At 43.1% G+C, this 27,272-nt stretch overlaps 1 protein-coding gene across 1 annotated transcript in view; it reads left to right on the plus strand.

Moving 5' to 3' along the window:
* The first annotated feature begins 16,223 nt into the window (after window positions 1-16,223).
* Window positions 16,224-27,272, plus strand: part of LOC127234440 (sodium- and chloride-dependent transporter XTRP3A-like) — a 36,702-nt gene continuing 25,653 nt past the window's right edge. The window contains 2 exon segments of the mRNA XM_051201382.1: window positions 16,224-16,306; window positions 16,308-16,429. Of these exon segments, the coding sequence (XP_051057339.1) occupies window positions 16,239-16,306; window positions 16,308-16,429 (190 nt within the window). The 5' untranslated portion in view covers window positions 16,224-16,238.

A 27,272-nucleotide genomic window follows, 5' to 3' on the forward strand; every position in this document is an offset into this window, starting at 1 on the left:
AGAGCTCACCATGTATATGTGTGTGTGTGTGTGTGTGTGTGTGTGTGTGTGTGTGTGTGTGTGTGTTGGTCTGCTGCAGTGTACCTGATAACCTCTCAGGAATCAAGGACTACAACCTGTAACTTCAGTCAAAGCAACTCACAGCCAGGCTTCTGCCGCAAGCATTTTGAGGGCTGTGCAGCCTCTCCCAAGTTTGTGCGCCCTTCAGGAGGCAAGGAAGGCAGACTGCCTAACAGCAGTCATCTGAAATACAAAAAACAAAAGTGTTGCTCTCAGGCTCAGTGTAGCTTGTCTTCCCAGGGTCTATAGCCATTCTGTTGCACCTGAGGGTCCTGCTTGAATCCCTTTCCTTCTCCCTCGGGGCTACCCCATAAGTAATGACACCATATCCTTGCCTCAGCCTGCCTCCCCCTGGGTTATGATTTCAGTATGACTCTGTCTCCTTGTGTGTGTGTGTGTGTGTGTGTGTGTGTGTGTGTGTATATATATATATATATATATATATATATATATATATATATATATATATATATATATATATATATATTGCTGGACCTTGTCAGCTGACACGGTATTATTGGGCAGTTTTATAATATTCACAATAAAACTGGTCTGGAATTTTCCTTCCTTGGTAAACATCTGTTACTTGAAAGCTGCCAACAATGTTTCTGAGCCCATAAATTATTAACTTGGGAAAAAAAAAAGCTTGATCTCTGATCATATTCAGCAAAACCCTTGAATACTTCAACCAGTGTTTATAATTGCAAACAGTGATCTGAAGTAATCCATTTTAAGGAAAGGGTGGGAGTGGGGTTTGTGAATAATGAACAAACTATCTGTCTCTCTCAGGACAGCTCCCATCAATGTAGTCAAGCCTAAATCTCTCCTTTAGACTAAACGGGGAATTGTAGTGAGATATCCACCCTGCCTGCACATGTTGCCCATCGGGGATGGGGAAAGGTGTGGATATGACCTTCGGGGAGTGGGAGGGCTGGGTCTGGGTGGAGACAGAGCATCCGGAGGCATCCTTGAAACTGGAACCAGTGGCAGTCATTTGTTACTGGTGTAAGTGATTTCTCCCCGAATAAACATCCATCAGCCTGTTGCTTCCCAGACCCTTATTTACCACAATTTACCACCCAGCAGAGGGTGCATGACTGGGCTTCCTGCTGTTTGTGCTGGGTCTCTGTATAGCAAAGGGGGAGTGTCCTAAGGGTCTACAGTGTGAATTCAGTTATCTGTGTTGTCTTGTATGTAAAGTTCCTTTTCATAAGCAACTGTCTGTTGCTGTTTTGGTTTTATATTTTCATTTTTCTTGTGCTGGGTGGCCTTACCCATATTTTTGAACTTCAAAATAACATTTTAGGCTTATTCTAGGGACCATAAGTGTTTGCTTTAGATGATTATATATTATCCTAAGTTTTTAATTGCTTTGTTTCATCAGAGCTTATAGGTAATGTGTATCCATTATAAGGAAATACCTGAAGAGTTCTGGCAAATGTGAATCCCCACATAACTACTATCACAATTGGGAAATAGCATATCTATTTCTCAATGCCCCTGCTATAACTCTCCCGGATCCTGAGTCCTTAGCAACCACTGGTCTGCTTTTTCTTTTGGTAGCTTAATGTGCCTTTTTTAGAATTCATACGATAATATCATAAGTTAGTTGTTAAATGGGGCTTCTTTCAATCAATAAAGTATATTTAATATTTAAGATCTGCCTGCATCTGAGTGGATGCCATTAATATACCTCGTTTGTTGTTGAGAAGTATCCAGTGTGTGGTCTATCATAGCTTGTTTATCCAACCAAATCTCAAGAGTATTTCCAACAATATTTAGTAAACTTCATACATAAAAACATTTTTTTTTTTTTTAAATTTGCTTGAATGCCTGCTGTGTGTCATTTGAGAGCCAGCATGAACAAAGTAATGTGTGCCTTCATGGAGCTGAAAGGGGATCTAAAATACAAATCGTAGTAGCTAAATTACACAATCATATGCATTAGTGCCTATGGCTCCTCTAACAAATTGCACAGTCGATGGCTTAAGGTAACAGAAATTTGTTCTTACTTACAGAAGCCAGAATCCCTAGGTCAAGATTTGGTAAGTTGGGTCATGCTGTGTGCTGCGAGATGTGCCCCATGGGCCTCTCCTGTTGGTTGCTGGGGACCCATCTGTCCGGTGACTTAAAAACCACATCGCTTGGAGCTTTGTTCTACCCTCACATCACCTTCTTGTCTATATTTTCTTTTCTAAGGACACTTGTCATTGGATTTAGTGTCCATACTAATCCAGGATTAGTTCTAGGTGGACACGTTTTAGGGGTTACTACAGAAATTCCCACCAAGTGTTAAACATCGGTAACAGAGCAGCAGAATAATTAGAGGCAGAGTGCTGGAGGACTGTAGCTATAACTTCAGTAAAGTGGTCAGGACAAGCCAGTGACGATGCTGTCTGAAGTCAAGAGAACCCCACGTCCACGTCGAAGGCACTGCCCAGGAGTGGCCCTCACTCGGGAATGGGCAGGGAAGCATGCCTGTGGGACAGCTGTAAGTACTCAAGGCGCATTGATTAGGGACAGGGTCTCACTGGGTAGCCCTGGCTGACTGGGAACCTGCTTTGTTGACCAGGTGGACCTAAACTCAAAGAAACCAATTTGCCTCTGTCTCCCAAGAGCTGGGATTTATTTTATATGTATGAGTGTTTTTTTTTTTTAAGATTTTATTTATTATGTATAAAGTGTTCTGGCATGTATTCTTTCATGCCAAAAGGAGGCACCAAACCTTATCGTAGATGGTTGTGAGCCCCCATGTGGTTGTTGAGAATTGAACTCAGGGCCTCTGGAAGAGCAGTCAGTGCTCTTAACCTCTGAGCCATCTCTCCAGCCTCATGTATGAGTGTTTTGCCTGCATGTTTTTGTGTACCCCATGTACACCTGGTGTTTTGGGGGGACCAGAAGACGGTGTTGAGTCCTCTGGAACTGAAGTTACAGATGGCTGTGAGCTGCCATGTAGGTGCTGGGAACAGAACCCACGTCCTCTGCAGGAGCAGTAAGTGCCCTTAACTACTGAGCCATGAGGTCAGGATTTTATACTTAAGGACATGGAAAGCTTTTGCAAGGTGGTTAACCTTCGAATAATGGAAACTTGACAATAACATTAAAAGTCGTTTGAGAGCAGGGTGTTACAAGTGAGAAGTATCAGGTTACACTAGAAGTGTTCAGGTGGGAAGAATGGCAGACTGCAGAGTACACAGACCACAGCATAGGGTTCAGAGATCCTGCCGCAGGATTCCTCCAGAGCCCAGATGAAGAAACACCCATTATTTGCGCCCACAGAGCCCCCTGTCTCTTTCCCACATACTTTCTCCAAAAGCACGCTCCCGACTTATAGCATTGTGGTTCATCTGGGCTGTCAGTTTTTGTCACAGTTTGTAACTATAATGGGATCATTCACGCTATATACTCCACTGAGTCCTGCTCCATCCACCCCTGGAGTGAGATTTCTGAGGATTCATTTCTGTTAGTACAGAGAGCAATCATTTGCTTGTTCTCATTGCTGTATAACATTGCCTTATGTGAACAGCCTATCATTTAATCATCTGCTTTACTACTAATGCACATTTGGAGTTTTCCAGTTTGGGGTAGGACAAAGAATTATATAAACAAAGTGGAGTGTCGTGTGGATATTCAGCAGTAGTGGATATTGCTCAGAGTCTCTCCAAGTTGCCAACACTGTAGAAGAGCTTGGTTCTGGGTATGTTTTGGAGGTAAAACAGCCTATCCGCCATGTCTCACAGAAGAGAACTAGGGTTAACTCCAAGTGTTTGCAGCTGGGCCACTGCTAGGTAAGGCTCGGTATCAGCTGGATCAGAAGCAGGGACTTGGGGGTGTAGGTGAAAGGAAGAGAAAGGTGGGAATTTTGTTTTATATAATCCTGAGATGCCAAATAAGGTATCAAAAAAGGGGTAAGCATTCAAGTCCCAACCTCAACAGCTTGGTCTGGATTAGAAACAAAGCAATAGGAGCATCCACAGAGGGAGTTTTAAGCCATGGCAGAGGCAGTCCCACCAAGGAAGTGAGTATAGATGAGAGCACAGGATGCCCTGTCACCATGAAATCTGGGAGAAGGGAGAAGCAGCAAGGATAAAACAGTAGAAGCCTGTAAGGCCACAGGGAAACCTCAAGCATCCTTAGAGGCATGCTCGTGAAGCACATCTGGAAGGAGAGATTTGTCCGGGCCACACAGGTCCAGAAGAAGACTGACAAGGTGCCGTGTCAGTTAGGCATGTGGGCAGGGCATTGCTTGAGACCATGCTAGCTGTGGTATCTCCCCCCCCTCCCCCAGTGAGAATTGGCCTGAGTAACTAGAGGAAGTATAAGAGAAATAGGGCTGCCACTAGGGACACATGAGAATGTGCTCTAAGCAAGGACGTGAACGCAGTAAGGGAACTCGCCATGGGGTGTCTGGGGAGAGGACACAGCAGTGTAGACATGAAGTATTGATGGAACAGCAGGCAGCACGCTGTGCCTGGAACCGTGAACAGGGAAAATAGTGGGAAAGTTGGCCACGGAAGCAACGAAGGGCCAGGTCACATAGCCTCTGAGAGGTCATGCAAGTGCTTTTGTCCATTGTGCCGAAACGGGGAAGCTACTCAGAAGTTTAGGGCCAAAGGGTGGCATATTTTGTCTTAATTCGATAAGCTTCAACATCATGATTAGTAGTGATGTGTCACATGTTTACACTTTAATCTCCAGAGCACAGTGAGTGCTCCTGTTGCCCCTAAGTCATATCAGCATTGTGCTGGAGGTCTAAAGCAGAACAGAAGGCTAGAAAAAATGGCCAGCGTTCATAGATGGTATGGCTTGGAGATGACAGGATTGCGCATGTTCAAGACAGCACTGCAGGGTTATAAAAGGAGAGCCTGGCGCTGCTAGAGCCTACCATACCACTTGGTGGAAGTTTCCATCAGTAGGAAAACTACAGTTTGATTTGAGTGGCCTTTACAGCAACTTGACACACTGACGACAGTCATCACAGAGGATGTAAGTTTTCTCTGTGACTGACAGATCAAACTCACAAAAGATTCGGTGAGTGGAGCAACACATTGGACCCAGTAAATGTAGCATGCACACCCTCTTTGCACGGTATCCCACCTCCTTAAGCACAGCATTGGTGTGCTATCATGGAAATCAAAGCCTAATGGCTGGTTCTAAAACAGTCTAGTTTTAGTTATAAACTAGTCTAGTCTAGTTATGAAATCCCCAAATGCTATGTCCAGAGTAGTGAAAATGTACAGGTTATAGCTACATACAGCATGTCTGACCAGTAAAACAAGTAAAACATGAAAAAGATGTTATAAAATTCAGATCTACATAAATCAATAGTATGTGGGAAGGTATAGTAGTGTCTTGCCTTGTTCCTGTGACCAAATACCTGATAGAGCAAATCAAAAGCAACAACAGAAAATCACTTAAGGGAAAGGGTTTAGTTTGGATATATAGTATGTCTTGGTAGGAAAGGCCTGGTAGCAAGAGTGTGAAGACTTTCCATTGCCTCTGTAGTCAGGAAGCAAGTGCAGCCAGAGCATAAAACTTCAAAGCCTGACCCTAGTGGTCCTCTTCCTCCAGCAAGACTCCACCTCCTAGGGGTTCAACAACGTTCCAAAACAGAGTACTGAAGAGCAAACTGCCCATCACACGAGTCTATGGGGGTCAGTTTACATTCAAACCACAGCAGAATAAAAATCCTGAAAAAAACGGTAATAAAATTCTAAAATCTGTATTTTAAAAAACTAGATTATATAATCTCTGAGGGGAAAGGTGTAAAGTTGAAGTGGACAGGGTGTATCCTTGAACCCTGAAGGCTTTGTATTTTGTTGCCTGTGTGGTAACTATGTAAACACTTGCTTTGTTAATGTGACTTTTCAGAGGTTGTGACATGCCACAAGGAAAAGTACTGCATAAATGAAAACAAAACAATAGACATCAATAAAAATATAAACTGTGTAGGTTATATATTAAGAAATGGAAACAAAAATCAGAAGAGAAACTGTGGAAGAGTATCTTGTAATACTGCAGGATATAGGTTTAACAAAACTGCTCCTAGGTAGTTCTTGAGCTCTTTCCAGGCAATGTGGCATTTCAGCAAGCAGGGGAAAGTTTTGGGCTCCTTGAATGCATGAGAAGAAATCTGTGTGGCATGTATACCAAAACTATCTTCAATGTAATTCAGAGTGATGGTGCACACTTATAATCCCAGCACTCCCAGGAGAGGCAGGATATGCAATCTCTCTCTCTCTCTCTCTCTCTCTCTCTCTCTCTCTCTCTCTCTATCTCTCTCTCTATCTCTATCTCTCTGCCCCCTCTCTCTCCCTCCCTCCCCACTCACTTGATCTGAATTTATTTTGCAGAGGAAATTTTAAAAGTAGAAAAATCAGAAGTTGACAGTAAATGATGGCAGTGATGGTATTGGGAGATTGGAAAGTGGAGGAGGGGTTCAGAAGGGAAAAGTTCAATGATAACATAAAGGTTAATAAAATGATTGATGCAGGTGGTGGCGCACACCTTTAATCCCAGCACAGAGAGGCAGGCAGATCTCTGTGAGTAGAGGCCAGCCTGGTCTACAGAGTGAGCTCCAGGACAGCCAAGGCTTATACAGAGAAACCCTGTCTCTAAAAACCAAAAATAAAATAAGATGGATGAGTGACAGGGAAGTACTGGTGGGACTCTTGCTCCCTGAAAAGGGCAGTATATACCAGTTACCACGACACCCTTAAGATGCCAGCTACTTAGGGACAACCTATCAACCTCATTTTTCCCCCTTGAGACAAGCATCTGTAGATTTTGCTGTTTAATCCAGTTTGGATGTGATTGTGATTGTGATGATATCTTGCTTGTACAAATAAAGGCTGTCTGAAGGTCAGAGAATGGAGCTTGCCCACTAGCTAACCATAGAGATCTGGAGGTCTGTACAGACAGACAGGAAGTGAAGTAGCTGGGCGGAAACAGCATATAAGCTGGGAGAAACCGAAATTGCTCTCTTGTCTGCTGAGGCACTAAGGAGATGAGGTGTGGCGGTGGCTTGCTCCTTCTCTCTGATTGCTCAGCATTTTCCTCTATATCTGGCTCCAGGTTCTTATTACTTAGACCAATTAAGAGCTCCATTTACAAGTACGTGATCTCTCGATTCTCCAGCTTTGACTTCCCCAGTGAGTGCTGGGGTAGCAGGTATGTGCCATCTCTCCCGGCTTGCTTTTATTTTTTCAAAGTCTCACAAAGGATTCTGATGTGCAGTCAAGTATAAAATCTAATATGCCCAGTTGGGATGCCTATGAAGAGAGAGAGAGAAGGCCAGCATATAATCACTAAGAGTTCAAAAGCAGCACACATACCTTGACAGTAACCAAAAGCTCTCTAATTGAATTTACCTGCTCAACAATATAGAAAGCATGCCTGGTACTAGAAACCCAGCCAACTACCCAAGGCTAATTAAGTTGTGGGTCTTAGACGATAAACTACAACCACCACTGTACTAAAACAACATAATTCCTAACTTCATTGGAAATATTTGTTCATATACTCACATATATAAGTGTAGTCCTCACCCTCATCCAAGGAACTTCATTTTTGCAGTGAACAGACATCACTGCAGAAAAACCACAGCTAAGTAAAATGCTGAATTGTGGGAACCCAATCCCAAGGAGTACATGTACAAAACAATTCCTGAAAGTAAGGCTTTTGGGGACTTTGCAGAAGGAGGGGTGGAGAGATTGTTGAGAGTCAGGTGTTGAGAGTATGCTGTGAGAATTGTGCCTCCTAATAATGTCAGAAGGTACACCTATAAATTCTCGCCAACATGACTGCCTAAGTATGTTGCTACAGTGGACTGGAGGAAGCTCGCAAGGCTTCAACTCTGTACAACTCCAGGCAACCAAGAAGTACTGAGAAATAGTCTTCTCCAGGGAAGAGCACACCAGTCGGTTATCCAATACTAAGTGGTCAGCACTGAAAACATAATACAAGGAACACTATACAGACTAAGCATGCTGTATTTAAGAATGTATATGTGTGTGCATATTTTCTTGTGTGCATGTGTGTGCATGTAGCAACCATTGATGGAAAATAAAAGGCCATGAATTTTAAAGCTAAAGGACGGGGTATATGGGAGGGCTTGGGGGGAGAGAAGGAGAAAATGTTTTAAATATATTGTAAGTTCAAAAACTAAAAGATTTTTTTTTTTTTAGGCCAGTATGTTTTTAAGATCTCAACATGCCTGTAAAACTCCTGGTATTCTTTAAAGTGGACCTGAGAGTCTGTACAAGCCTCCCCTACACACACACACCATGATGCCCACATTTTATGACAGGCCACATTTTGAGGATTCAGAGGTGAAAGGGATCCAGGATACTTTGAACCCTGAGCTTGTGAAACAAAGCATATGTGTTTCCTGGCAAGGTGGGACTCAGAGCTTCTGCTGTTGTGAGATGAGAGAGCAAACACACCAGCCCAGCAGGACTCAGTGAGACTCCTTGGGGGTCACTAGTGGAGCCAGCATGGCCCCAACCACATTTTGACCCTGGAAAATATTTCCACAGTGTTCCAGCTGTTTTCCCCACCAGACCATGCCTTCGAGTTAGTCTTGATTCTTGTTCCCATCAAAAATATTTGAGGTGAAGGAGTAAATTTAGCCAAGACCAACACAATCTCTGAAGGCTTCACCACGGTTCTCTCAGTCCCCTGTTTCCATAACACGTGGCTGGGTCTTGCCTAACCCACCTCGATCAGCTGAGTGGTCATGGTGAGAAGCCAGAGTGTTTTCTAAATAAGCTTATTCCTGCATCTGCTTGAACTGACCTGGAAAAGGTATTTGTTCCATTTGGGCCTTTCTGAGCAAACAATGTCCACTTTGTGTTGTGTACACCACCTAATTATTTCAGATTCCACAGCGTCAATTCACAGAAAATGATCCAGGCTACTTCCACTCTTTTCCCATTTGTCCTTCGGAGGTGAGTATACACACAAAGGAACACACTATACTGAAGTTATCTTAGTTGAAGTCTTAGGGAGGCCCTGCATTTTTATCTCTGTATGTTAAAGAAACAGATGTTTATTGTAGCATTTCCCCCACATTGTTTTTAGATTAAGGCCTCTTTGCTTTCAAACTTATACTTGTTTGATTTTTCTTTCCTCCTCTTTGTCAGGCTCACAGCAGAAACAGCAGGAGACAGCCAGAGCCCGTAGCTGTCACCCCAGACCCAACTCTGTGGTTGCCACCTTGCCTTCAGTTCTGGCTAGCAATTTCTTGCTGCCCTGGGGACTGTCTGCCTCTTTTTAATTTTTTTTTTTTTTTACATAATCTAAATTGCTTGGAAGTGTTCAGAGAAGAGTCAGGACTGACTGCCCCCCCCCCCGTTTTTAAAGTGCAAAATGTAGACTGAGAAAGGTTATACACTTTTCAAAAAGTATGTATTTTCCCCTAAATTCTGTCAATAACAAATACAACTGTTATATAAGTGAATTCTATCCTGTCACTATGTGCACATACATATGTCATATGAAGATTAAATTAAGCAATTCTCTACAAATAACCAGAGGAAAATGTAGAAAGAATATTATCTCACAATGAAACAGTGAGACCCTAGACTGGCCTCAAATTTGGAATGATCCTTGTTCCTTTGCCTTGCTGGGATTTCAGGCATTCCATCACACTCAACCTTTCTTTTGTTCTTTGTATTGGTGATGAATTTTTAACAATGTTTCCTTCACCAGACTATGTAAGAATATGAGCAACTTGTCAGGCGTTGGTGGCTCTTGCCTTTAATCCCAGTACTCCAGAGGCAGAGGCAGGCAGATCTCTGTGAGTTCGAGGCCAGCCTGATCTACAGAGTTAGTTCTAAGACAGGCTCCAAAGCCACAGAGAAACCTTGTCTTGAAAGACAAAACAGAACAAACAAACAAAAGCAACATTTTGCATAACAGCATGAAACCGTAAGTAATCCAAATATATGTCAATAGCAAAGCATTTAAGTAATTTATAATTGTATAAGTACTGGCCAAAAAATAAATAAATAAAAGAAAGAAAGGAAAACTCTAAAAATATAGCTATAACACCAATGTCAATGTGAGGCAGAAGTCAGTTACCAAAGAAAAACCACTCTATCTTCCCATAATATGAAGATTGAACATAGATAAAATTAAGACTTTTTCAGGAATTGTGCTTAGTGGATTTACAGAAAAGTAAGGAAGGATCTGTGGAGATACCACTTAAAGGGAAAGGATTGGTATTGAAAGGTAGAAGATGGGAAGGGGTGCTGGTAGCCCCTTCCTGAGACAAATAAAATCATCCTTAGGTTAAGTCATCGTGCCTTTATTTAGAAATTATTGCACACCTAGTGGTAACAGTGTAGGTATGTGAAGAGAAGCTGAGGTTACCTTGTGGTCCTGGCATGAGAGGAAGCTTAGCCGGGAAGAAGGGTACTCCTCCACCCTTCCCACAGAACAGGGAAAAAAGAAGGGTTTGCTTTGTTTCTGAGTGTATTTGAGAGTAGATTCATTATAATTTTGACCTAGATGTCATTACCACCATATTCCTTTGTAAAAAAAAAAATAAATAAATAAAGGCATAAACGGAGTGATGAACAGAGGCTACAAATGTAGGCTACAGATTTATATAAAGAGTTGGTGTCCTGTAGACCTAAGAGGTTTTAAAAGTTGTTAGTAGACCTTGAGGTTATGTGTAAACAGAGGAAGGGAGGGAATGTGGAGGAGAAGGAGATCTATAAGTAATTCCATGAAGAGAAAGGTGACTTTTAGGGAGTTCCTGAAGCCCAAGAAAGAAGTAAGAGCCCATGCCGAAGATAACAGGAAAGGAAAATAAACTTCAGATAGGAGAGAGTTTCCCCTTAGCCATCTATGTAATTATTTGTGACCTTTGCTAAGCAATCAGTGGGATAAGAGATGTGGGAAGAAACATTTGAGGCACACAGAGATAATATGACCCAGAGCCACAGGTCAGCACCTCTGCCAGAGATGATTAGTAAAGGAGCAGGGCCCTGCTGACATCTTGCACCTGGGCTTGCCCAAGGATCCAGAGCTCTTGGGGTTTGTACTGCAGAAGGAATGGGGGAAATGTGGGTAGGAGCAAGATGTGTAAACCGATGGACTACCTGTGAGGTCTAGACAGAGAGGGAAACTTTGGGAAAACAGGGAGGGCCAGAAGCAGAGTTTGGTGAGACAGTAGAAACTGGAGCCCATGAGACAGAAAGGTGAAACAGGAGCCCAGGTCTGAAGAAGGCACATGAGTTTCCCATCCTGTAGTGATTGTTGCCTCAAGGGATGGAGTCACCTTTGATACATGTGACCTCCCTGGCAGAGGATGAGGAGCTGTAGCTCTGGAGAACCCTGACATGCCCTTGGTCAGCACCCAAAGAGGGAGCAGAGGCGAGGAGCAAGTCCCATCCTTTTCTGAGGAAGCAGTGCAGCATGCAACATAGGCCTCCATCCCACACAGCTGCCTGCAGTCTAAGCATAGAGAGGAATGCTGCATGGCAGGCGTTATCACTGAACTTCCAGGCCAGGACTGCCTAGTGGAAATTGTACAAGGATGTTCTGTGTCTTCCCAATCCACACACAGAAGCCACCAGCTACAAGTGGCTAAATGATTGTCATAATTAACAGTCAATTCCGGGCTCTTTCTTGACAAAAAATAGGCTTAGCTGCAAGATTGTGGTGTTGAGGAGTACTTGGCAAATGAAATTCCACATGAAGATGCGACCTACACTAGTTACTGTAGTGAGGCTACCCTGGACGTAATATCAAAATCCTGGAGACTGTAAGGATGTGGGCAGCTTCTGAAAAGGTCAGAGTACCTAATGTGAGACATATGACCCAGGAAATAGAGGAGAAGAGCCATTTTAAAATTCTTAATATCTATCTAAAAATACATAAGAAAAACAATAGCTTCATATACATAGTAGTATCAAAGTTTCAGTTTTACTTTCAGAAAATATTTATTTATTAAATGTGCATGCATTTGTTCCTGAGTGACAGGAGCCCTCAGAACCCAGAAGAGGGTATCAGATCCCCTGTTAAAAGAATTACAGATAGTTGTGACCCACCATGTGGGTGCTAGGAATTGAACCTGGGGTCCTCTAAGTGCACTTAACCACTGAGCCAGCTCTCGGTGCCCCACGCCCTGCAGAGCTGCATTTGTTCTGAAAAGCGAATTGTATGTGTTTCTTCAGGACTGTGGCTGATACGTCCTATTCATCCTTAGAGGTAGGCTTCTCACCTGCAGCAAAATGCTGTGGATTTTTAGACTTCAGAGTTAAACTCTGTTTTCTAGAACCCAGGTATGCAAGGGTCAAATTCCTCAGGGCTCAATTAAAAAAAAAAAATCCTCAAAGCTTTCCAAACAAAGCTAAGGAGTTTGGACTTTATCTTGTAGGGAACTAGAAGCTCTAGATGGTAGTTAGGTAACAATGGAAATCACCAAGATGAGCAAATGATTGAAAGCTGCATGGCCTTCATATTAATAAGGTAAGAATATAGAATCCTGGGATGCACTTAGTGGCTCACACCCGTGCAGTCATGGCCCCCTCTTCTCCTCTTTAGGAAAGTGCATAACATGAACTTCAGTGTTGCGATTGTCATAGATGCTGTAAAAGTAAAGTCTGAAGAAAGGGTTCTCCCACAAGCCAGAGTAGGCTCCTCTGAGCACTAAAGCTTGTTTGAAAACTCTGCTTCTGGGACACCAAGCACCCAAAAGAGAAACACACCTCAAAGAGCTGAGGTTGCTCTACCGCCCAGTCCTCTACAGAACTCTGAGTGACCAGTTAGGGTGTGTAGAGGGATTTTGAGAATTTGTTTTATTAAATACAGTCCTTACTGAGGACTAAGTTATTGTATAAATTATCTAAAGCAGAAGAAAAGTTAAAAATCATTTCCAGTTATTTGCTACTCTTTACTATCAGCTAAGCTCGTGTGGCCACCCATGTCACACTGTACATGCATGGTGAGAACTCAACATGATGGTTTGCCACTAAATGTCTTCTCCCCAACCCTACCCAGTGATATGCTAGAAGCTCAAAATAGCCTAAAGTTGAGATATTTGCACAGAAATTAACAAGCAGATGAGATATTTTTCTGCAAAAAGGTAATATACATCTGTCAGTACGCCATTAATGTTCACACACTGTGTCACTCTCTCCATGTAGAGGTCCCCCACAACCACACTCTATGTGATTGTAGTAGTCCGTCACTCAATGAATCATCTCAGATAAAAGTTACCAAGTGCATGTTTAGGATGGTGTGGTGATCTGACTTCTTTATTTGCATTTACTTGGACTGGGTGATTCTTTATACCACACACACACACACACACACACACACACACACACGTACACACCACACCACAGAGACACAAAGGCAGAGATTTTCACTTACTGGGCCTCACGCATTGGAATGGCTTCCCATGGCAGCTAAGATCAGATGCTGGCCTGGTCCCTGAGGTAAGGACTAAAAGAAGGGCACTGCCACCATTGTACCAACAAATCCCATGGTAACTGTCCTGAGTATCTTTCTGAGGTGTCCAGTTCCTAAATGTCACTATGTGGCTAAGAACCCTATAGGAGAACTAATTTGTGATACCCAAAACATAAGTACATAGCTGGAGACAGCAACAGCTGTTTTATCCAAACTATTCACCATCATGCCGTTAGGTAGACCCTCTACCAGGACAGCTGGGGCTGGAGATGGCTCATTGGGTAAAAGGTCAGGGACAGTGGCACATGACTATTTCTCCAAATACTGAGGAGAGGGAAAATATGGAGACGGGAGGATCCCTGAAGTGTATTAACCAGCCAGCCTAGCAGAATCCTTGAGATCCAGGTTCGGTGAAGGGCAGTTTCTAGGCAGTAACTCATTCACTGCTGAGATTAGCTTTGCTAAGGGGTTGACTCCAGGAATATCTTCATCACCTTGGACTTGATAAGGAAGAAGTTGGGCTTTTTGTTGTTGTTTGGGTTTTTTTTTGTTTTTGTTTGCTTTTTTGTTTTTGTTTTTTGAGACAGGATCTGTGTGTAATCACTATGTTATACCTGGCTGGTCTCGAACTTACAGATTCTCCTGTCTCTCAAGTGCTAGAATTAAAGGCATGTACTACTCTCCTGATAGGAAAAGATTGTGTAAAGTAAGACATGAGAAAAAAAAATGGTCATGAAGACAACTTTTTAAAAAAGATTGATAGATTTGTTTCTTTTTAATATTTATTTTTATTTTGTGTGAATATGTCTGTGTGTATATATACAAGCACATGCATATAGGTGCCCTCAAAAAAAAAAAAAAAAAAAAAAAAGCCATCAGATCCCCTGCTACAGCTGGAGTTACAGGTGGTAGTGAGCTTGCCATGTGGATGCTGGAAACTAAACTCTAATCCTTCAGCCTACTTGTTTACTTTTTGAGATAGGGTCTCCAATAACAGGCTAGCTGAGGATGACCTTGAACCTCTGATCTTCCTGCCTCTACCTTCCAAGTTCTGGGATAATAGGTATACACCACCATACATACCCAGTTTATGGAGAGCTAGGAACAGAGCTCAGGGTCTCATGCATATTAGGCAAGCACTCTAAACACTGAGCTACATACATCTCCAGCACAAATTGAACTTTCTTGAAGTTAAGAATTATCTCCAATAGAAGACACAAAATGAGCCAGAAGGGCAACACAGTAAGAAATGAAACTGTTGGTATATAAAGCAGACATAGGGCCCGTAGCCAAAGTAGGGAAACAAATGCAAATCAGTAGAAAAAGACAGCCCAGTAAAAACGGATCAAGGGCTCAGGCAGATATTTCAGAAACCCCGGGCTCTTTTGATGGCCCAGTGAGCACATGGAAAGGTTGCAGACTTGTCAGTTGTCAGGGAAATCAACAGGCAAATGGAACCATAAGTCTAGACAGAAATTTAAAAACAGAACTGCAGGGCCAGTGAAATGGTAAGGTCACTTGCCTGGCTCCCACAAATTGTCTCTGACTTCCACTCATGCTGTGGCACCTGCCCCCAATAAATGCTTGTTTAACACACACACACACACACACACACACACACATCCAGAGAGAGAGAGAGAGAGAGAGAGAGAGAGGATGCCGAGGCTGATGAGAGTGTGAACTAGTATTGCCTAATGCTGCCCAAAGTTCCCTACAAGTGAGTACATTCATCAGAGGAACACGCTAGAATGTGCACACTAGGTCTGTTCATAGTAGCTGCAAACTGGAACAACACAAATATCCATCAGTGATAGACTGGAACTAGGCTTGGGGGGAAGCAACCTGGGGTGGGGGTGGGGGTGGGGGGGAGGGGAGACCTATAATCTGAAGCTTAAGTAGCCAGAGTGCCTTCTGCTGTATTGTGCCTGCTTTCTTTGGAGGTTAAAAGGTCTGGGATAGGTAGTTTAAGCTTGTTGGGGTGGGGGTAGCAGGGATTTGTTTTTGTTTTCTATTGCGGATGAAACAGAGTCAGAGGTGTTAAATGACTTGCCCCAAGTCAGAGAGCTTAACCAGTCAGTGGTGGAGTGGAGAAACAGACCCAACATCACTGGTGGAGTCAGGTTCAGCAAAAGCATGAAAATCTTAGGTTTCCGCCTAGCCTAGGGAATGAGACTCTCTAGCTCCCACGGGCCTCACAGCAGTTGCTCAAAACCTGATTCTGACACACCACAGGTGAGGAAGAGGCCAAGTAGATGGAGAAGTTTAGGGTCAAACTGAGGGCCTCACAGGTGCTAGAGCAGTGCTCTGCCGCTGAGCCTCCACACTCAACCTCTCTGTGCAAAAGTCATCTCTCCTCTGGAGCGCCCTGGGTCCCTGTCTATCAGGTTCTAGGACTTATCCCTTTAAATTGTTCCTGCATCTCCGATTTAGGTGAACTAGGTGATGTGTGCCAAATGAAACTGCCCCAGTAGGTCAAAAGAAGCCAAGAACAAGTTATCCCATAGCATTTAAATGTTCCCGCCATCTGAATGTCAGCTCTGGTGTGAGAGGGCTGTGTTTTCCTGTTGCACAGTGGTGCTTGGCATATAAGTATTGCCATCGATGAATCCGTAAGAGGCTGAGGAAATGTGATCCTTTCCCCGAGCTCTGAAGTCCACACCCGGTGCCAAGGAGGGGTGCCTTTCCTGCAGAGGCATGGCGGGGTGGGGCTCGCCGTTACCCGCTTCCCGGCCTCGCCCCTCTGGCGTGTGTTAATGAGATTAGCAATTAAAAGGCGGGCGAGCAGCAGCCAGAGACCAGGACCTGACCGAGCGAGCGCGGGACATGGAGAAGGCACGGCCTCAGTGGGGCAACCCGCTGCAGTTCGTGTTTGCCTGCATCTCCTATGCCGTGGGCTTGGGCAACGTGTGGCGCTTCCCCTACCTGTGCCAGATGTACGGCGGAGGTGAGTGCCCACTAGCAGGACGAGGAAGGAGCCTGGACACCGGTGGCAGTGGTGTTCTGTCCAGAGCGTCCCTGCTCAGGAAAGAAAGTGCTTGGCCCCGCGGGCTTCAAGGGCAAGTGGCTCTTAAGACAGTCCAGAACCCAAGGCGCAGGGACTTTCGCTCTAAAATACTGAGCCTAGCGGTCCTGAGCGGAGCTGCAGCTCCAGCAGGTGCCTGGTCCTGGCAGGGAACCTGCTGTCCCCAGTGTGGCAGGACAGGCGCGTCACCCTCTACTGAGGTGTAAAAGTGAGCAACCCGCAGATGGGAAATTTAAGTCCTCGACCACAAGTTGAAACACAAATCAAAAAGATCGTGAGTTGCTTCTTTACTTTTTATTAATAAAGAAAAAGATTGGTTTGTGTATGTGGAGACTTGGTTTGGGCTTGGAATTATAGAAGGGGGGGCAAATAATCCCACACACGGATACTTTGTTTCTTGGTCCTGCTGTTGTTTTGTTTTTACAATGTTTCTTCTGACAGGGAGTCGAAGGGGTGAGGGGTAGAACAGACAGCTGCAAACTCACCATGCATTCCCTTAGTGGAACAAAGAGCTGGGAACTCCTGGGACTCAGACCAGGACCTTCCTAAAGCCAAGTACCTTTCTGAAGCCAGGATGGCATGAAGGAAGTAAGTCTCAGCATGTATTAAAAAAAAAAATTCCTCTCCTATTTCATTTTTTTAAAGCCTTGTCTAAAGGACAAGTCAGTGTTCTGAGGCAGAAAATAACATGATCACTGTCTTTTAATAAAATCAAAATGTTAAAAACATTCTAAGCCCTTTAGAAAAGGGGGTTGGTTCAATAAATTGTGGAACATTCACCTAATGGTGCCCTTAACAGCCTTGGAGGTAAAGTTTTAATAAGATTTCCTCTTAATATTTTATCATATATTAAGTGGAAGGAGAGTAAATCAGATTCAAAACTGGCAACATTTTAAAGCAGTTGTGCTTAAAACCATGCATGGAAAGGAGAACTAAAAAAAGTATTCTAAAGTGTTTAGAGTAGTTCCCTGGGTGGCTCCTGTTTACCTAGTAGCATGTGTGTGTGCAGTTGGGGGAATTAATCAGCACTTTTTTCTCACCCTCAGAACTGTGAAAGATGCTAAATTAGTGTATGACAAAATTTAACCTGTTTAAGAAAAATCTAACCCTCCCTCCTCCTGTTACTCTAGCCAGACCAAAATCATGTCAACAAAAGGTTAAGCTATAGATTTTTTTAAAAGTTCATTCTTAATTCTCTGTCTCCTTTATTATAATTTAAAGTGATCAAATACGGCGTATACAGAGGACATACACCACCACATGCTTCTAAAGCTTCATAACTGGCTTTGGAGAGAATTATTTTCAGAAGCAAATTTTCACATCTTTAGTATACCTGCATTAATACCTTTATCTGGGTTCATAGTTCCCATCCACCAGGACAAGTAAACCACACAGTTACATTACTGTTTAATTTCTTGTTTATAATGGTACCATCGCCTGAACAGTCTTCAGGTGGGTACAAGTGATGCTAAATTGTTTTGAAGTTGATCATGTATGGGAAAACCTTCAAGATACTGGAAGAAGAAAGCAAAAGGAATTATAGGTCTGGTACAGTGGCTGTTTAGCAGGGACTGAGGGTCCAGTAAATAAATGGATTAGTGTGGAGCAGGTGACAGGGGGTAATTGTAGGTTAGAATGATAACAAATGTGTACAGAATAAAAACTGAAACCATTTGCCCTGGCACAGGAGACATTTGACCACCTCTTGCTTGATGGTTCCACTTCATCCTATCCTATGCAATTCATGTTCAATCTAGTCCCTAAGCTCCTCCCTTCCCCAACTACCCACGAGTTAGGAATCCAACTACATTAGGTAGCTCCTTCTCCCTACCTTGGCTGTTTTTTGTTTTGTTTTGTTTACTTGGAGAACTTCCTTGTTACCCTCTTGTGTTTGGCTCTCCTTACCTGTAAAATCAGATGAGCACTTGGTCACGAACGCTGGGAACTTTAGAGTTTCTCTCTCACCCTGCTCATCCAATCCTCCAGTGCAGGGAAGCCAGAGGAAGAATCCCATTAAAAACTTACTTGAACGAATGAGCCAGAGCTGCAATGAAAGCCATACATTCAGACTAAGAAGGTGGCTCAGTGGATTAAAGCACTTGCAGTGCAATGGTGAGGGTCAGTTTGGATACCCAGAACCCAGGCAAACATCTGGCAGATGTAAGAGTGCGCTCGGAAGCAGAAACAAGATCCTTAGAGCAAGCTGTGTGGCTGCACTAGCCCACCAGAGAACTCTGAGCTCAAATAAGAGACCTTAGCTCAGTAAACAAAGTGGAGACTGATGAAGGAAGACACCCACCATCAACTTCAGACTTAGTAAACGTGTGCACGTGCATACACACACACACATACACACACACACACACACACGTAAAGTCAATAATGGGAGATGCTGGAGGCACTCCCACACCACTCTGCATCCATAGTAGTCAACTACCAGCAAGTTATTAATATCACCCAAACCCATGGTAAGGATGGACCAGCTACAAAAGCAAAACTATCGACGCTAGAGCAGTGATTCTCAGCCTCTAGGTCACAACCCCTTTGGCAAACCTCTGTCTCCAATATCAAAATCACAGGTAGCAATGAAAATAATTTTATGGTTGGGGGTTACTATAGCATTGTAGGAAGTTTGAGAACCAATGTTCTTGAGTATAAAGGAAGGATGTAAGATGTCTCCTGACACAGATGCAATCATGCCAGTCAACAAGGAGCTTGTTTATATACCGCCAAAAAAACCTGGAATCAAGCAGACTGTAACTGCTCCCTTCAGCCAGTCCTGAACAAAGAATGTTAATTCTAAGGATTATGTTCCAGGTGTCCCTCCTCTCTGCACGACTCTGTCGCTCCAACCCCTACAACAAAGACGAAAAACAAAACAAGCAAGGAGGTTGAAGGAATTTTACCAAATCCCACTTTCAAAAAAATCAGCAGACCAAAGTCCAAGATGTTAATTACTTCCAGGCTGCAAATGTGCTGAATACCAATGTGTGAAAACATACATGCACATGCACAAACGGTGTACTTGAATGCATGTAAAATGTGTGGGAGAAAGGCAGCAGTCATGTGACTGAAGAAAGATTATAGATTATGCATCCCCCCCTTAATTATTCTCTAGATGATATTCGAACAAGGGGAAAATTAGGGTATTTAACTCTATAGCGTGTCATCATTCTCAGAGTTAATGGTCCATTCCTCTTTAATGCTTCCTTTCCCTCCCCTCCCCTTCCCTTCATTTCCTTTCTTTTCCTTCCTTCCTTTTTTTTTTTTTTTTTTTTTTTTTTTTTTTTTTTGAGACAGGGTTTCTCTGTGTAAAAGTTCTGGCTGTCCTGGAACTGACTCTGTAGATCAGGCTGGCCTCAAACTCAGCAAGGGCTGGGAGTAAAGGCATGAGCTACCACCACCCAACCAGGATCTGACATTTTTAAACGGGGCCTGTTGAGACTGATACTACCAGTTCACAGACCATACCTTGGAAGGAGATTCAGGGTTATTCAAATGTCCCCATTCTGTCAGCTGCTGGGCGCTTAGCCTGCCACCCTGGGTCCTAAGTCATAGCATTAGCTTTCCATCCTAGTATAAACAGCCCCACTGTGGCTGGCTCCAGAATGCCACACAATTCCAGGGTGAAAGCCTAGAAAGAGGTGAGGATGGCTAGGTGTGTGAGCTGCACCAGAAAGGCTTGTATACACCACTGGAGTGAAGCGCTATGGCGACCATGGCTCGAATGAACATTCATCCTGGGTGTGGTACACAGCAAAGTGTCCAGGAACAGACGGGGACTTACCCTACAGTGTTTACTTAAGAGTGTGCACACACATTCAGGCTGTGTCTTGTGCTGTTTCTGTAGTTCTGGGTAGAACAGAACCCGAGCGTCAGAGGGCAGGCATTAAGCCTCTAGCTAGTACGTACAATTCCCAAACTGAGCTTCAGGGTATGAGGCCATAAAGTTGTGGTCTAGGCCATAGAAGACCCCTCTGCTGCTCTTCCCTGGTATTTCTAGCATCGTCCTGGTAACAATCTACTCCACTGGGCTTCATGCTGTAGAACATTTTCTACAGATGTTCAAGGCAGTCTTTAAGCACTCCCAGGATTGACCCTGTCTGTTACAGAGGGAGAACATGCCCAGGAAACCAGGACTCTCTGTGCCACTCTGCTTCTGTATTTAACCTGATAAAGGCTGGAGCTCCTCTCGAGGCTGTCTGAGTCAGGGCTTTGGGTGAACATTGGAGGGGGCCTGGCCAAGAGCTTGGGTGTCCTCTGTGCTCTCTTTTAAAGGTCCCGTGTACCATTTGTTCCAACCTCTTCTCTAGTTCTGCCCTTCTCTGATTGCACATCGGAATATCTGATGTCCTCCCTCTATCTATGAACTTGGTCCCCTCACCATCTCCTGGAAACATCGTTCTCCACCAAATCAGAAGTATCGCATGCAGCCCTTCTAGGTACCTAGGCTAAGCCATCTCTCCTCTGTGGTGATGGGTGTCACCCCATGGTAGAGAGGATAAGTGACAAGACTCAGTGCCCATGTGTTGGTAGCGAAGCCTCCATTCTCATACACGATAGAATTACCAGTAGCTGTAAGTAAGTGTGTGTGTGCGCGCGTGTGCATTCCCAGTGCCCCACCCCCAGAAGTCCTAAACCTAGAGAGTTTTAAAACCTCCCTATAAGATTGTTCACAGACAGTAATCACTGTCTTATATTTTGTTCTTAGACGTAGAGGACATAAATCAAAAATGCATAAATAAACATCCTAGGCACTTAAGTCATTTCATAAATATTTATTGAGTATCAGCCACAAGGCAGGATTTATATTATGGGTGAGCTAGCAGAGATGGCGACTATATTGGCAAGAAGGAGCAAATGTATAAACATCCTATGCACAGAGCAGGTGGGGCTTTCACAGGAGGCTGTTTACTGAAATGATTGAAGAAGGACTTGGGTATGAGGGAGCCCAGAAAGCCTGTGGCAATGGCATCATTTAAATGAGCACATCAGATAGAGCTAAGGGCAGAATACTCCAAGCAGAGGAAACTGGAAAAGGCGTAGAGAGCATGCATTTGAAACTCCAGATGGCTGTGATACATGAAGCAGAGACCAAGGTAGTGGTAGGAGAGGTGAGGGTAGTAGGTCCTTAAGGGTTCCTTATTCACAGGCAGAAGAAGGAGGAGGAAGAAGAAGAGGAAGAAGAAGACGGAGAAGGAGAAGAAGAGCTTTGATTTTTCACTCTTGAGGGCAAGGCCAGGGTTAAGCATGAGAGTGGCATCGTCATCACTGAGGCACACAGGAGGATGGTGGCCAGAGAGTAAGTGGACAGTGGGTGAAGGGGAGATAGAGAAAGGGCTAGAAGAGAAAGTCTCGAAGCTTTAGATCCAGGTGACGGGGACAGTAAGAAAGGCTTCAATTTTCCTCTCCTGTGCTTTTGCTCTTTGTTGCTAAAGCATGAGTCTGAGCCAACCCCAAAGGGAGCCTGTAGGGTAAACTGAAGTGGGAGGAGGTAAGTGAATAGAACTAAGGAGTAGGATGGATGGAGCCCTGCATCCAGCCTTTACTTGCCAGTGGCTCTTCAAGTGGTCCCCATCACAGCGAGCTGCAGGGTAACCCAGGATGTGAGTCTTAAATCAAGAAAGTATAGGCCTCAAGAAGGAAATCAGGCTAATGGACACCTGCTGTGGGTTTTGTAGAGGACTAAGGTATGTAAGTGGAGGGGAGAGAGACCAATAGTCAGAAAACATGAGTTGTCTTTCTATAAGCCACTAACTTTGGGTTCTCTCTCTCTCTCTCTCTCTCTCTCTCTCTCTCTCTCTCATCCCAAAGGGATAGAACTCAGTGCAAGGCCTTGGCCATAGTGATAAATGTCACACAGAAATGAGTCTATCTTCCAGTGAAACCCTTGGGTTCAGCAAACAGGGTACTGCTGTGGCGGTTATAAAGATAAGTCATTGCACGCTCCAAATAACCTATTGTATGAGTAGGAATTCTGGAAAATAGAGAAATTCATGAAGAATAAAACACAAAACCAGGGTCTAACGGTGAGGTTTAGTAGTAAGACATTCACCTAGCATGAATGAGGCCCTAGGTTGAATCCTTAGTACCTGCACACAAACACACAAAATCAACAACAAAAAACCCTGAAATTCTGCTACCCAGTGATAATAATAGCTCCTATTTTTTTTATTGTAAAAATCAGAGCTACATTTTACATGTCATTTGATGTTTTGCTCTTAAAATTAACCTAGCCTAGTTTGGCCAGCAAAATGGCTCCGTGAGTAAAGGCTCTTGCTGCCAAACCTGATAACGAGTTCAGTCCCCAGAACCACATGATAGATAGAGAGAACCAACTCCTGAGCACTGTCCTCTGACCTTTGCATTTGACTCTGTACATATGACTTGGCATATGTGAGGAAACACCTGGTCAGGCATGATGAGTAATAGCACTCACGTAGCTGAGGCAAAGAGATTTTAATTTCAAGACCAGTCTATGGTACAGACTGAAATCCTGTCTCAAAAAATAAGACAAAATAAAATAAGAGAGAGATAAAAGAAACGAAGGAGGAAAGAAAGGAAGAGACAATAAAGTGGGGGAAACTTTTGTAATAATTTTCAAAGTCATATCCTATTATTTAAAAATGTAAACTTAATGGCTCCATAGCATTCCATTTATAGAGGTAACAACACATTTAAGCATTTTCCAGTTGTGGAACCTAATTGCATTAAAGTTTGACATTTTATTGTTAAATATTTATAAACTTCTAGTGGAAGAGTTGGATCCATTTATAATCATTATCACACTATATTTGCTGAATTATTATTATTATTATTATTATTATTATTATTATTATTATTATTATTATTATTATTGAGGCAGGGTTTCTCTGTGTAGCCTTGGCTGTCCTGAAACTCACTCTATAGACCAGACTGGCCTCAAACTCAGATCTGCCTGCCTCTGCCTGCTGAGTGCTGGAAGTAAATGTGGGTACCACCACCTACTGACTATTGCTGGTTTATGTTCTTGCTGTTTGATTGTTGCATTCTGATCTCTTATAATACAAAATATAATTGCTTCTCTCTCAAATGATTACAGGTTTTAAGTTCCGATTTTACTCTGCTAATAATTCAAATTTTTGAAAAATTGTTCATTTCCTTCATCAGCATCATGAATGAAAAGTTATCTTTGATATCACCCTGTGGGGTTCAAATTTTTAACACATTAGCATTCCATTTTATGTTGTTATAACTGAATAGCACCCAGTGAGTAATATATAAAGCACAGGGATGTGTTCAGCTCATAAATCTGAAGGCTGAACAGCCTGAGAGTATGATGCCTGTATAGGCTACTTTTCCCATTGCTACGACTTAAGGAAAGAAGATTTTGGCTCACAGCTTTAGGGTACAATGCTTTCTGGCAAAGAAGTAATGGCACAATGCTGCTGTTTTCCTTACTACCAAGAAAACTCTCATATCCGTTTGCACACACACGTGTGCAAGAAGTCAACATTGTGTCTTACTCGATTGCTCTCTACCTTATTTTAAAAAAAATTTAAAAACATTTATTTTTATTTTATGTCTAGGAGAGTTTTGTCTACATGTATATCTGTATACCATGTACAAGCCTGGTGCCCATGAAGGCCAGAGAGGGTGTTGGATCTCCTGGAACAGGAGTTACAGATAGTTGTTAGTTGTCATTTAGGTGCTGGGAATTGAACCCATATTGTTTGCAAGAGCTGCAAATACTCCTTAACCACTGAGTCATATATCCAGCCCTTTTGAGACTGAACTCACCAATTCTGCCAGACTGACTGGCCAGCAAGCCCCAAGGACTTACTGTCTCTGACTCCTCAGTGCTGTGATGGAAGGCATAATCAGTTTTTTTCTGTGGGTGTTGGGAATCAAAAATCAGGTCTTTACATGTATAGGGCAAGCCTTTTACAAACTGAAAGTCTCCCAACCCTTCATTGCCCTGTTAGTTCAGTCCAGAACCCTAGTCCTTTGAATGTTACCATATTTAAGGTAAGTCCTCCCTTTTCATTTAAATATTCCTGGAAACATCGTCACTGACAGATCCAGAGGAGTGTCCCTACGGTGATTCTGAATCTTGTCACCTTAACAATGAAGATTGCTCATCAGAATCCCAGTATCTGCTCTGCATTATCCATGTTGTAACACAACAAAGGACCTCGCGTGCTGAAACAGAGGAGCTCTGCCTAGAAAAGCTTTTATTCCAAAGCCACTCCATCTATATGTTCCATTAATTCATTGACGCAGAGCCCTCATGACCCCATCATCTTTTACAGGTCCCACCTTAATTCATATTCCAAAACATGAAACGTGAGGAATACCTTCAAATCACAGCATACTTTTACTTCTTGCTCCTATTCTACATAGCACATCTTTAAGATATAATCTGGGATTCCATATACGATTATTTTACCGTTGGTATCATGTTTCCCTATTCATGAGTTCCTTTTCTCTTTTACATTATTTGTCCAGTGAAACCAACAGCATTATTTTTACTCTTCATTGTTTTACTTATTTATTTACTGTTGATTACTTATTTTATAACACAGCTTCATACTTGTGTTCTTTCTCCTGATCCCACGCTGCAGCTCATCAACAAGTAGTTCAGGAACAGAAAATAAAAGACTCGATGTCTGAGATTGTCTTTCCTTTGCACCACCATGAATGGGTTGCCATTTCCTTTGCTCAAAATCTGTAGATTTTTTTCCCATTGTTTTCAGATATTTAATTCTATGATGGAGAATGTTTTTGACTGACTTTATTAATTCTTAGGTACCCTGGGCACTTAAAGTATCGTAGAAATATATGTGATGTTCAATAATCTCAACTACACGATCAGAAATTGTCTTACAAATTTCATTATTGCACACACTTCAACTGTTGTGTCTGTGGTGTTCTATCCCCCTCAATTCTAGATGGAGTAAGGGCTTAAGCCCGCTGGCCATGCCTTCTCTCTGCTCTTATGATGTCCACCCCTTGATCCTTTTTTCTGTGAGCTTAATTTATCATTGTGACTGTGCTGTACTTTTTGCTCCACTGGGCTTTTATTCCAACAATCATATTTTTTCATCTTTAAGAAGCGTGTTTTCATTGGCACTGTTCATCATCATTGCTTGATGATATCTGATAAACACAATTCCTCTCTGCTGCTTCTTTTTCTCACAGCAAGTCTATTCTACAGGAAGACATTTGTTCTAACACTGAAGTTTTATTGTGTGTGTGTGTGTTGATCTACAGTGTCTTATCATAAGTCCAAAGAATACTTATCATTGCCCATCTTTATGGATAGACTTTCCCCCGTCTTATCTAATGCACACACAAGTAAAGTTAAAGGAAGTTAAAATAATTCTTTGTGCTTTTTTAAAACCTATTTATTTTGTTTGCATAGCAGTCAGAGGACAACTTTTGAGAGTTCATCCTCCCCTTCTACCACGTGTGTCACAGGAATCAAACTCAGGTCATCAGGCTTGGTGGAGAGCACCTTCCTTCACCTGCTAAACAATCTTACTGGGCCCGGTGTGAACTTTTAGATGCTCTGTTCTTAGTAACATGAGTGATTTTCAAGACATCTCCGTCATCATCCAGTAATATCTTTATTACCTACCCTCTTAAATAGAACCATTACTATAGAACCATTATCACCAGCAGTCTGTGGAAGGCCTGTTCCTTGCCAGAACTTAAGGCAGTGATGAGCCGGATGAAGTCTTTCTCTGTCCTCAGTGGCTTATAAGTCTGGGGGTAGCATAGCTATAAATAGTATGGGGACAATTGCCTTAATAGCAGGAACTATCAGACCAAAGATGAAGAAGACCAAACCTCAGTATTTGAAGTGTGGGGGGGGTGGTGGATGGTATGTGTAAAACGTCCAGTAAGACCTAAAAGATATTAACGTGTAGTCACCCTGGGCTCCAGCTTTGCCCGGTGCCATGCAGAACTAAGGGGTAAAAGCTCCCTCAATGGTAAGGAGACAGATACCAGGAGAAAATGGCGGTAACTTATTACTCAAAAAGTAAGTCATACAGAGTAGAGAGCAGAGAGGGAAGCCTCTGGGGTAGCCAAATGTGTGCAGAAAATGGACAGGGGGAGACAGAAGTGAAGGAATTAAGACCTCCGAACCAGGGAACAATGGCCGTAGAGGGAAAGACGTCCTTGGAGATCGGGGGGGGGGGGGGGAGGGAGTGTAAATTTTATCTCAAGTGTAAGGAGTAAGAACAGAGGATTTGACCAGGTAAGAGACTGAGGGCTAAAATAAGCAGAGTGCCACAGTTTCTGACAGAGCCCAGGAAACACTTATAAACTGAGAGCCAGAAGACCAGCGTGGAGATACAATGGTGCATGGTGCAATTGGCAGGTTTCAGGGGTCTACGGAATAAGAACCAGTCACTTCCTCCCAGCCATCCTTCATCTAAGTGTTCCACCCACCTGAGCTAGCACAGACACACAGGCAGCAGGGGTTCTAACAACAACAGAATGCTCATTTATGCTGTAGTTATCTGTTGTGCATGACAAGAGATTGAAAATGCCAACACTGAAGGTGACTGCCTGTTACAGGCAGAGGGATGACAAAACACAACTAATGATTAGGTAAGAAATATTGATTCATGTAAAACGTCCGAACAATAAAATGGGAATCACAAGGAAGCCTGTAACGAAGCATTTGGGAGGCTGAGGCAGGAAGATTGCCAGCTTTCGCCATACAATGAGACAGTGCTTTAAAAACAAAACCGAAAACAAACACCAAGTATCCCCT

This window comes from Phodopus roborovskii, unplaced genomic scaffold (assembly GCF_943737965.1).
Source record: "Phodopus roborovskii unplaced genomic scaffold, PHOROB, whole genome shotgun sequence".
In the NCBI taxonomy this organism is placed as follows: Eukaryota; Metazoa; Chordata; class Mammalia; order Rodentia; family Cricetidae; genus Phodopus; species Phodopus roborovskii.